This window comes from Lampris incognitus, chromosome 9 (genome assembly GCF_029633865.1).
Source record: "Lampris incognitus isolate fLamInc1 chromosome 9, fLamInc1.hap2, whole genome shotgun sequence".
Taxonomy (NCBI): domain Eukaryota; kingdom Metazoa; phylum Chordata; class Actinopteri; order Lampriformes; family Lampridae; genus Lampris; species Lampris incognitus.
Window position 1 is genome coordinate 56,227,235 of NC_079219.1, and position 12,003 is coordinate 56,239,237.

The 12,003-nt window shown below is 43.7% G+C and overlaps 1 protein-coding gene across 1 annotated transcript; it reads left to right on the forward strand.

Moving 5' to 3' along the window:
• Positions 1-373: 373 nt before the first annotated feature.
• On the forward strand, positions 374-11,492 carry dbf4 (DBF4 zinc finger). The gene is made up of 13 exons (XM_056287036.1): positions 374-560; positions 656-751; positions 2,378-2,526; positions 3,334-3,537; positions 3,742-3,792; positions 3,912-3,981; positions 4,107-4,186; positions 4,300-4,339; positions 6,448-6,493; positions 6,599-6,724; positions 6,958-7,075; positions 7,932-8,041; positions 10,418-11,492. The coding sequence occupies exons 1-13, from the start codon at positions 374-376 to the stop codon at positions 11,235-11,237; spliced, it is 2,097 nt and encodes a 698-aa protein (XP_056143011.1). The 3' UTR covers positions 11,238-11,492.
• Positions 11,493-12,003: the final 511 nt, after the last annotated feature.

Genomic DNA, 12,003 nt, shown 5'->3' on the forward strand with positions numbered 1-12,003 from the left:
ACGCCGTCGGTGCGCGGAAAGGTGTATTCTAACGATGAATAAACAAATATAAACTACGTAAGCTCTAAAAGGCCACCTCAGCAACTTCACCGGGCAAAACTGTTGTAACTGCCCCGAAATTCGGCCGCTCTGCCCGCAACTACGGACCAATACGCGGAACGGTGTCGAACAAACCTGGCAACCACGCCCCGCCCCCCCTTCCTCTATATTTGAAGCGGGAAAACGGAACTGACATTTTTAAAAAGTAAATGAACGTCGCCTGGACGAGCCACGGGGGTGTGGGGGGGAAATAACCAGTACGCGGCGGCGTTTGCTTCGTTTATCTCCCAACAAAACGAGGACGCTCATGTACCGTCTTGCGCCCGTGTAGCTAATGGGCTCGTTTAAAAAAGCGCAAGTTTTCGTGGACGCGGTGCCGGCGGACGGCGGGGGCCAACGGTCCGTTGCCAAGCGAGCGAGTAACGGCGACGGGAGTAACCGCTTCTTGATTACCCGCAAGTTTTGCGACGCGTTCATGCTGCACTTCCCCACCACCCCCACCACCCTTAATCGACGAGTTTGTAAGTAAAGTCTTTCTCCACGAGATTTGCTGAGCGTAATTAGAAAGGGAAGCAACCGACCGGCTGCGATGGACGAACTGTGAGGTTCTCCGCAGCTTGGCCGGGAAACAGCGCAGCTCTGGGCTTCTGCCCCGGACGGAGTAAAATGAAGCCGGCGTGCGTCCAGAAGCACGTCTCATCCAGCTCGCAAGGTATCTTCTACATGTTTATTCACGTGTGTTCTGCGGCGACCCGGAGATCCTTCAAAACAAGACTTTTTATTGACGTATCAGCAAAAGTCTTGAGTCGGTCTGCAGAGCGGCTGCAGTTCAAACAGAACCCTTTGGTAACACTTTAGTATGGGGAACATAAAAAAACTGAATTACTAGTGCATTAGTAATGATCAAGATGTCACTTTAGTATGGGGAACATAAAAAACTTAATTACTAGTGCATTAGTAATGATCAAGATGTCACTTTAGTGTGGGGAACATATTCTAAGTAACAAAACCTTAATTACTAGTGCATTAGTAATGATCAAGACGTCACTTTAGTATGGGGAACATATTCTAAGTAACAAAACCTTAATTACTAGTGAATTAGTAATGATCAAGATGTCACTTTAGTATGGGGAACATATTCTAAGTAAAAAACTTAATTACTAGTGCATTAGTAATGATCAAGACGTCACTTTAGTATGGGGAACATATTCTAAGTAAAAAAAACTTAATTTACAGTAATTTCACACTATGAACACATGTAGTTTTGTGTTTTGTTATGTAAGAACAGACCATATTCATTAAGTGTTAGTAAGGGAGAATAACTCTTCTTGTGGTACTACCACCTTATAAAGGCCATACTAAGCAAAGCATATTGAGATGGTACTACTAATAAGCAATACTTCTGAGGTTATAGAGGGAAAACTCATAGTTAATGGCTTACTGGTTGTATAATAAGGCCATGCAGAATAAGGCATTAATGAGTACGTAATAATGACCAATTAAGAGCCGATATGTTGCTAATTTGCATGCTAATAAGCACCTAATTAATGGTGACTACGATCCCCATACTAAAGTGTTACCAACCCTTTTTATACCATTATGTTTAGATCGTTTCATGGGTTTCCCCTCCGCCCCCTTGCCACTCCTCCTGGCAGGGATGATCAGAACATATATTGCATATCTATGCAAGGCTGTCTTCACTCATTCTATCAATGCAAGGATGGCTGACACTCTTACGGTCGTTTTAACATGTCAGGAATCCACTTATCCTGCCCTTGAGCGTAAACAAGTTCATCTTCTAATAACTTTCTGTCCCGGTTATATGGGCTTGTTCGTGCCACGATTGCTTGTCACTCTAATCACATGAAATGACAGATGCCCACATGTGCCCTTAGTAATACCTTAGTTCTTTTACTGAAAGGTACAAGTTATAGCTGTGTATAGAGTTTGGGATGCCCTCTTTTCAACCTTTTTCAGCAAAATTGGGTTCCCGGACATTTAACTCAAAGCACACATATTTCCCATCTATCACTCACCCCCCCCCCCCCCCCCATCTGTTGATAGGGGACAAATACATTTAAAAAAATCTGGAGCCAAAATGTCCATTGGTACATTACAATCTGACAGGGGAAAATATTAAGAGGTGCTTAGCATCAATATAAGTAGCAGTACAATAGGGGCTTAAATGTCATAGTGTTTGGCTAGAGGCAGAGCCTGCTTACTCTTGGGCATGGTGGATGGTTGTGAAATCATCACTTTATGACGCAGCTTACCGCATGCCTTTTTCATTCAATTTCCTCAGTCTGAAGTGAAGTGTTGTTGTGGTTTTTCTTTTCAGAAAAAGTTGCACATACTGTTGACAAGTCGACCTCACGTGCTTCCTGTCATACACAAGTCAAACCTTTGACCGGGAAAGTGTTTTACCTCGACCTGCCATCAAATGGAAAAGCGGCAGCTCTGGAGAACGACATTAAACAACTGGGAGGGGTGAGATAAAATATATGAGATGAAACGTTTGCGGCACGGTGGCACAGTGGGTAGGAGTTTGCATGTTCTCGCCATGTCTGCGTGGGTTTCCTCTTGGTGCTCCGGTTTCCTCCCACAGTCCAAAGACATGTAGGACAGGTGAATCGGCCATACTAAATTGCCCCTAGGTATGAGTGTGTGTGTGTGTGTGTGTGTGTGTGTGTGTGTGTTTGGGCCCTGTGTGATGGCCTGGTGGCCTGTCCAGGGTGTCTCCCCGCCTGCCGCCCAATGAGTGCTCCAGCATGCCCGCAACCCCAAGAGCAGGATAAGCGGTTTGGATAATGGATGGATGAAACATTTGGTCGTGTTGGTTTATCAGAAAGCTTAAAATGAGACCTTATATTTCATTTTCAGGTTGACTGGTTTAAGATGATGTCATGGTCATCTAAATTTCAGAAGAATTCATCAAAGACTGACAGTGTGTTTTTTTCTGTCCACATCTTCCATTGTGGGCTAACGTCGTCAGGTCTTCCACTTTTCCTGATCCTCTGCACTTTATATAGTCCGATCCTTTCATGGCTTTATTGTTAATGACAATTTTCCTGGTATTTTGTGCCTGCCTTTTTCCAGCTTTATTATTAGGCTTTTAACAGTTGTTGTCAAATGAATATAATTGCTTATTCTGCTCCTTGTACAAGCTGCTCTGGATGACTTTGCCAGTAAGGCCTTGAAGACAAGTCTATCTTGAATGTGATTCAATCTTCTAATTTCCTTTTGAAATGCTTCTGCCAAATAATTTCCCCCATTTCCCCCCTCTCTATCACACAGACTGTTGAGAAGTTCTTCAGTAAAGAGATAAGATACCTGGTGTCTAACAAGAGGGAGGCTCGGTATGTGGAGAGACTTAGGCACGATTCACCAGTCCCCAGCCCCGACTCTGAGCAGAGCTCCCCTCATCCTCGCCTCCACCCACACCAACCTGGGAGCCAAAGGGACAGCCTGAAAGGCAGCTCTCAGGGCCACACAGATTCTGTACGTTTACCGTTGTGAATCAACTAACCACAGCAATTTTTCCAATTGCCATTGACATGCATAGTTTAAGGAACTGTTATTCTTTTACCACTTCACTTTTCCTTATTTTGATCTGTATCAGCTGTGGAGGGGGTTTTTTGTGTGTTTTTTTTTTTTTTTTTTTTTTTATCAAACCTTTTTTTCTGTTATTCTGCAATTTTGCAGGCAATCGCAAGTCGAGGGAAGTCTTTGGTGGAGAAAGTGGTGAAAGAGCAGGTTTGTTTATTACTAAGCTACTAAGGCTCTCTGCACCTATGTACTACTGCGTCGTTTAAATGACCCCTTTGATTTCCCACACAAAGACCCTGGTTTGTTTGTTTTCTTGTCTTTCTTAGGGGAGGATACAGATGCACAAGATTCTGTCAAATGCTCTGGAGTGGGGTGTGAAAATCCTTTATATTGATGGTAGGTAGGCTTTATTCATTGTAACATTAAATTCAATGCTGCTTATGTAGTGCGTCATTTCAGCACATCCAGTTGGGACATTGATATTTGTTTTAGATTTCTACATTTCTTTATTCTGGTTTTAGATGTAGTGGCGTACGTTGAAAAGAAGAAAAAGAATTGCATTCAGCAGTTCTCTGTTCCTTCTGCTCCTGTCAAAAAAAGTGTAAGTTGGCAAGTCTCAAAATCTTAAATGTGTTCTGCATGAGATTCAGTGTAAATGACGCACGCTGTCATTTGCTTAACATTTTGCTTAAATACGGATTTTTCTCTTTTTAGGCCAAAGTTGAATCCACAGGAAGGCAGTCCGTTCACAAACGTAAGTGTCTTTACTTGTGTTTAAACAACTCTTACAATTCTTGAGGGGATTCCTTGTTTATTGAGTCTTTTGTTTTCTTAGATTTTGTAACGTAGTGTTGTTTTATGCATGTTCAATTATCCAGGTAAGGAAATCACAGAAAATCGGTTCATCTGGATGCGTTTATTGAGAGAAACATTTCATCACTCATCTAAGTGACCTCATCAGTCTCAACTGACTGCAGGTATCCCCACCCTTATAAACAATACAGTGGCATAACGACTGAAATTAGTTTCATATGACCATTAATTAGAGTTACAATGGCAATGTGTACTATTCACAGATGATTGGGGAATGTTTGCAATCACAACATTGTCAGATGGCGACAGATGTACTCTTAGCCCCCCCCCCCCCCCCCGGGTTCAGGGATGATCATTTCTTCTTCACATAGATGGTTTCTTTGACTCCCCGTTCAAACCAGTGCTCCTCCCTATCAAGGATGTGCACATTCTCATCCTTGAAAGAGTGGCCACTGGCCTGTAGATAGTGTAGACTGTGGAGTCCTGGTCTGACGTGTTAGCTCTTCTGTGTTGTGACATCCTCTTGGCCAGCGTCTGTTTGGTTTCCCCGATGTACAAGTCACGGCAATCCTCCCGGCACTTAACAGCGTACACTATATTGCTCTGTTTGTGCCGGGGGACCCAGCCCTTGAGGTGGACCAATTTCTGGCGCAGTCTGTTTTGGGGTTTGAAAGCAACTGAGATGTGGTGTTTGGAAAATATGCGTCTCAACTGTACTGACACTCCCACCACATACGGAATCACCGTTGGTTTACGCTTAGACAGCTATTGTCCTCTCTTTAGTCAGCTGGTGCACTGTTTGGGCGTCTTCATGGCTTTGACAAATGCCCAGTTTAGATAACCGCACTTAACCAGGGTCTCTTTTAATGTGGGATTTCTCCCCTTCCCCGGCCACTGTGTCGGTGGGGACGTTGTCAGCTTGGTGGTGCAGCGTCCTGATGACTCCTAGTTTGTGCACCAGTGGATGATGAGAGTCAAAGAGAGTCACGTTATGTTTCACAAGGACCACAGTTTTATGCGACACTGTAGTCCTTGTGAAACATAATTTCGTTCCCTTGTATGTATGAGACATGCATATGAGGCAATGACAATGAAAGTAGTCTTAAGTCAAACCTTAAGTACTGATCAGTATGTGTTTGTTTATGGTAAACATAAACAATCAAATGTCCCCCATCACCAATTGCAATTTCACAGTGTAAGAAGGCTAACCTGTCATTTTTCACATCCTCGCTGGTGAACTTGATGTGGTTGTCCACAGAGTTAATGTGGTTGGTGACATGTGGTACATCCTGATATTTAATTTTAACCCAGGTGTTGTTCACAAATCTAAACCAATGGTTAGGTGGTGTCCCTGGATAGGACATTGGAGCCCTATTTTCTACTTCCTCCTACATGTTGGCCACTATAGGTGAAACTGGCGAACTCATAGCACACCAATGCTTCTGCCTACAGTACTGCCGCCTGTATGTGGAGAATGTAGAGTGAAGACACAGCTTCAGGAGCAGACACACTTGGTCAGTGTAAAGGGTGGTCCTATTGCTAAGGGTGGGGTCGTTTTGTAATTTCATACTCTGCAGTCTACACCTATCTACAGGCCAGTGGCCACTCTTTCAAGGATGAGGATGTGCACAACCGTGATAACGAGGAACACTGGTTTGAACGCGCGGGGGGGGGGGTCAAAGATGCCATCTATGTGAAGAGGGAACGACCATCACTGGGTCGGGGGGGGGGGCTACATCTGTCGCCATCTTACAATGCTGTGATTGCAACCATTCCCAAATCCTCTGTGAATAGTACACATGGCCATTGTAACTGTAGTTAATGCTCATGGCAATTTGCATATGAAATGGATCATTGGTTTCGGTCATCATGCCACCGTATTGTTTATAAGGGTGGGGATACCTGCAGTCAGTTGAGACTGAAGAGGTCACTTAGATGAGTGATGAAATGTTTCTCACAATAAACGTGTCCATATGAACTGATTCAACCTTCTGTGGTAACCCAGTGTTCTTCTTTCTGTGATTTTTTTAACATGTACATTTTGTCCAGGTATACAGATTGGGAAACCCTTTGTAAAAGTTGAGGACTCAAGCAGGTGAGAGCAGTTGGTTAACACAAACTGACACAACTCATTAAATTCTACTGTTTACCATTTCAGTCGGTTATTCAGATGTGTTTACGTGTTTGTTTTCTTTCTCAGACACTACCGGCCAGTGTACCGTGCTATGATGACCATGCCTGAATTTAACCTGAAGCTGGGTCTTCCTCGTAGTCCATTTTATGTAGAGGACAAGGAGCATCCTGGCGAAAAAAAGGAAATACACAGGTATGACATCTAATTACATTTTATTCATCCATTTTTGACATTTGGACATGGTCTTTTCCTACCGGGTCCCAAATTGTTCATTTGATTTTTTTTTTTACCTAGAAAATAATCGGTCATATACATTTAATACTTTCCTTTGTGGGATTGCTCATTAAGACCACATGACGTATGGTAATAAATTATTTTGTGATTGGATTGAATGATAAATGAACTCTTTTGATCGTTGAGAGCAGAGGGATGAAGGCCTCGGCCAATGAGGAGCGAGGACACGGCAAAGCCAGAAAGAATAAAGAAAAACGAGGAGGGGGATACTGCGAGTGCTGCATGCTCCACTACAGCAGCCTTACAAAGGTGAGTTGTGAGGCTGCACACTCTACAACATACCTGTGTATAAAAACGAGCTGTATTTCAGTGACACATCACATCATCAATTTGAGGAGAATAAAAAGCCGGGTGACGACACTTTTGGTAAATGCTGTTGTAGTTGTGTCCCCCCCCCCAGGTAAAATCTGTGCGAATGAAATAAGTCATAATAAATGTTCTCATATTCATGTAAAGCTTCATGTCTGCTTCATTTGGCTTCTCAGCGAGCTGCGTGTTACTCACCTGTTTATCTGTTTAGTGTTTGTGCCGGAAGCCTGTAGGAGGAAAATGTAGAGAATGGAGTTTATTTTTATAGTAGAGTATGCTGTTGCGGCCAGTGGGCCGGTGGAAACTATAATATGGAAACCAATGATCCGCTGTGGCGACCCCTAACGGCAGCAGCCGAAAGTAGTAGTAGTAGTAGTAGATGCTGTTGCGGCCAGCACTCTATTACAACTGTCTATTGACCCCACCAGTCTCATTAGCACTCTTATCAGGACCAAGATGGCCGTTTCTTCAGCTCTAAAGCTGATAAGATCAGTGTTGTTCATCCTTGTAGGGAAATTGTATTGTACAGCAGCAAGTAGACTCAAAACGGTTGAAAATACAAAAACCAACATAACACAACCGTTGCACAAGCTTACAAGGTGTAAATTGTGGGGAAAGATCTTGTCAGTGATGATGTCCTCTCTATCCAAGTAATGACCAGATAGGGTAATGTACCTAACTTGCCTCTGAGTATCAATAAAATGTCATACCTAATAGAAATGAGCAAATACAGAAAAAAAAATGTAGTGATTTCTAATCATTTTTATCTTGTTTTTTTTTTTTTTTTTTTTTTCAGCATCTCCAAAGTGAGTGCCACAAAGACTTCTCTAGGAGTGATGAGTACCTGGTAGTGGACAATGTGGTCTCAACACTGCACTGCACCTTCCTCTCTACCAAAACTAAAAGGTAACGCTCGATTAATTATGCCTATTCCATTAAAGAGATGCCAGTTCATCCAATGTTCGTGACTCAATGCCACAGAAATCCAAGATTTCTTTGCTTCTCCTATACATTTCTAATGTATATCAAGGTCCTGTCATTTATTGAAACTGTCTGCATCTTATCACCCTGTTCTCCTGGCTTATCTTTCCTTCCATCTACATCTTCTCAGCCCTAACAACCTGTTTTATTAGTTTAATTTATTTCTGTAAGCAATAAGGTCCTGTGCAAACGTACTACTGACTGCCAAAGGAAGAACACTTGCAGCTGTTCCAAGCGAGAGATCTCTGCATGTCGCATTGTCTCTGTTATAATCTCACGGTTTTGAGGTGGTGAGACTTATTTCGAGGTTGTTGACGCCATGCAATTTGCGCGATCCAATGAACTAGTCAGAAATAGAGAGACACTTCTGTCAGCTATGTCTTCACCACACTCCAGCAGACGGTTACTGATTAACGTGTCTCTGATATGCACAAGTTGATGATTAATATGTAAATATTTTCAGAAACGGGGAACTTAACAAACACAAGGTTACCAAAATTAGACTTGGGAAGCTAAAAGTCGAGGGCGCCCCAGTGGCTCGCCTGGTAGAGAGCATACCAAATAAGGCTGAGTCCTTGCCGCAGTGGCCTGAGTTGGAATCTGGCCCGGGCCCTTTGCTGCATGTTATCCCCTCTCTCTCCCCTGCCTTTGCTCTCTCTCGCTCTCTCTCTCTGTTATTGCGATCAATAATAATAATTGCACAGTGCAATAATAATATTATTGCACTGTGTTGATCCTTCCTAATGCTACCATTGCTAGCAGAGCAATAACTAGCTTTCCCTCTTTGGATAGGTCACAGTCGATCTGTCAAGTGCAATATCTCGTGAACAGCGGGTCCGATGTTGATTAAACTTATGGGAATGATGCACCCTGACACTGAGCTCTGCCAATAACAAAATAACACATGACCCAACATGGAGCCCCCTGCAGGCCAAAAAAATCCCAGACTTCAAACAAACACACAACTTTCTCACCATTGCGAGGAGAATCTTGAAATTTGCTACAAACATGCATCTCGGGGGTGTCCGGGTAGTGTAGCGGTCTATTCCGTTGCCTACCAATACAGGGCTCGCTGGTTTGAATCCCTGTGTTACCTCCAGCTTGGTCGGGCGTCCCTACAGACACAATTGGCCATGTCTGCGGGTGGGAAGCCGGATGTGGGTATGTGTCCTAGTCGCTGCACTAGCGCCTCCTCTAGTCGGTCGGGGCACCTGTTCAGGGGGGAGGGGGAACTGGGGGGAATAGCGTGATCCTCCCACGCGCTTCGTCCCCCTGGTGAAACCCCTCACTGTCAGGTGAAAAGAAGTGGCTGGCGACTCCACATGTATCAGAGGAGACATGTGGTAGTCTGCAGCCCTCCCCGGATCGGCAGAGGGGGTGGAGCAGCAACCGGGACAGCTTGCAAGAGTGGGGTAATTGGCTGGATTCAGTTGGGGAGAGAAAAAAAAGGGGGGGGTAATCCACAAAAAAAAATGTACGAGTTTTTTTTTTTTTTTTTTGCATATTCCACCACCATTATCTCAATGTGGGAAGAATAATTATTTCAAGTGGGACCCTTTCACCATAAACAACAAATAACCAAATCATAGAATTTTGTCATAGTACTCCCCACATGAAAGTGAACTGTCAACTGATTCCCATTCATCCATCCATCGTTCCATGATCCAAACCGCTTATCCTGCTCTGAGGGTCACGGGGATGCTGGAGCCTATCCCAGCAGTCATTGGGCGGCAGGTGGAGAGACACCCTGGATAGTCCGCCAGGCCATCACAGGATATTTATTCCTGTTTAGGCATGAAAAAAAATGTTTTGAACTTCATTTTTTAAACACCCATTTAACAAACCAATGAATAAAATTATATATTGTGTGAAAACTACAAAATAAAATCTTTATATTTGTTCAACTAATGTGTTCACATGTTTTGACATATTCTTATACTCATAGCGATGCAAAAATGTGGAACTTCGTTCCTAACTCCTCAGCGTCTCCCCTCAACTGATTCCCCTCATATTTAAACAAACATAACTCCACTTCCCTTTCACCTAGACTCACACCAAGTCCCAAGAAATGTGATTTGTACACGCCTCTCTTTAAGCTGAACATTTCTGTCCTCCATGGTTGGGTTAAGAACTTTGATGGGGATGGGAATGATGTGTTTTGCGTTAGAAACAATGTTAGAAAAGAGGGGGCAGGTTAAACCTCCTGCTTTATTTGTAACAGATTGAGGCCAGGGTGTCTGCATCTTTCATGGGGGTACCTTCTTATAACTTGTATTATCACTTGCTTTTATTTTTATATAGGCGAAAGTACAGTATACCCTCCATTTTGGTTGCTCCTGGACTATGCAGAGAAACCAAGCAAAGGCACAAGGAGAGGGACGGTGATGCTTCGGAGACAAAAGGACAGTGCAGTAGAGTTTTGGCCACCTCCGGGTGTGGGGAAGCATCTGAAGGACCGTCTTCAAAATATAACCCTACCCACGGCACTGCTCTTGTTACCCACGGTGAGTGGGGCAGGGAGATCGGCGGCGACAATAAAGGGAAACCTCAGCCCAAGCACTTGTCTGTCTCACGCAAACGGCCCTGCTGGCATGACCCCTGCAGTGCTTGCTCTTGTAAAGCTGAGCCCATCCAGATTCATAGACCTGAGGCAGAGATGGCTCCCTCTAGGGGCGACTCTTTTATCCCCGACCCAACACTTGACCAGGAGGGTCACAGAACTTGTGTAGATGGGAATGGCTCAGGTTTGCACAATAACAAAGAGGATTTGTGGAATGAATTTCCTTCCAACAGCCTTGTTGTTAACTCAAAGCGGCATGAGGTGTCAGCAGAGTCCCGGGACTCTTTGTCGATTGACTGTGTTTGTGATGGACTGCCAGGGAAAGTGACATGTGTCTCACAAAACCAGGAAGCTGACTCTCCACAGAGCCCGTCTCCAGTTAGGACATTTACGAGGAAAGTCAGAGTTTACAAACAGAAAAGGCTGAGAATGGAGACGCAGCCGACTGGTCAGGAACCTGCGAAGCTCGCGGACATTCCAGGGAACGCCATGCTGAACCTTTGGCAGCTTTTTCAGTCGAGCGACGACATGGATTTGGAGTTCCGTGGTTTTGAGGACTAGAAGTTGACTAGATATTTCTCATGGAAATTAAATGCAGGTCTGACAAACTGTCACATCACAGGAGCAAAAAAAAAAAAACACACAAACACACACATGAGGCGTAGTGATGTATTTGCTCAGAATGCAAGGTTTAAAACTTGAATGTGGTTGAATTAATTTTTTTATGAAAGAGTATCAAATATAATCTTTGTGACTGCATGTCAATGAAATGTATTTAATGTGAATACCAAATGTCCTTCGTTTTACGGGAAGAGAGGGAAACGCAGCAACGGCAGCTCAACGTGAAATCTTCCAACATCACATACTTTGTGTGATGAACTTTCTGTGAAATGTTGTCATTATATAAATAAAATATAAACCCTGTGAAATAGATATGCTATTCTACATATTTTCTCTCTTGCTATTCTCATTTCGTATGATGTGCTTACTTTGCAATGCGTCGTATTGCCGTGTTGGAAAGAGACACGGAGAGGATGTCCGGTGTGTGCAGCTCCCACTTCCGTAATAATAAGAAAGGTGAAATTGGATTTGCAGTATGGATGGAATTACCCGTGGCATACGTATGCATTAGCTTGATAGCTTCCCCCCATGTGTTCCCCTGTCTTTAGACCATTAGCACGGTGCTTTTGCTCTAACGTCACTGCTCTTGAGTGGGGGTCCACGTGTCACTGGTGTTTTGCAGGGACTGGAAATAAGAGGCACGAGGAGGTGTGCTGCAAATAGTGACACTACTGAACACAATCATCCATCCAATTAGAGCTCATTA

Bases quoted from the DNA above. Each gene is read 5' to 3' on its own strand.
- dbf4 (XM_056287036.1), top strand. From the start codon at position 374: ATGGGCTCGTTTAAAAAAGCGCAAGTTTTCGTGGACGCGGTGCCGGCG. The intron at 4,187-4,299 runs GTAAGTTGGCAA...TTCTCTTTTTAG, and splicing joins CTGCTCCTGTCAAAAAAAGT to GCCAAAGTTGAATCCACAGG. The intron at 6,725-6,957 runs GTATGACATCTA...CGTTGAGAGCAG, and splicing joins GAAAAAAAGGAAATACACAG to AGGGATGAAGGCCTCGGCCA.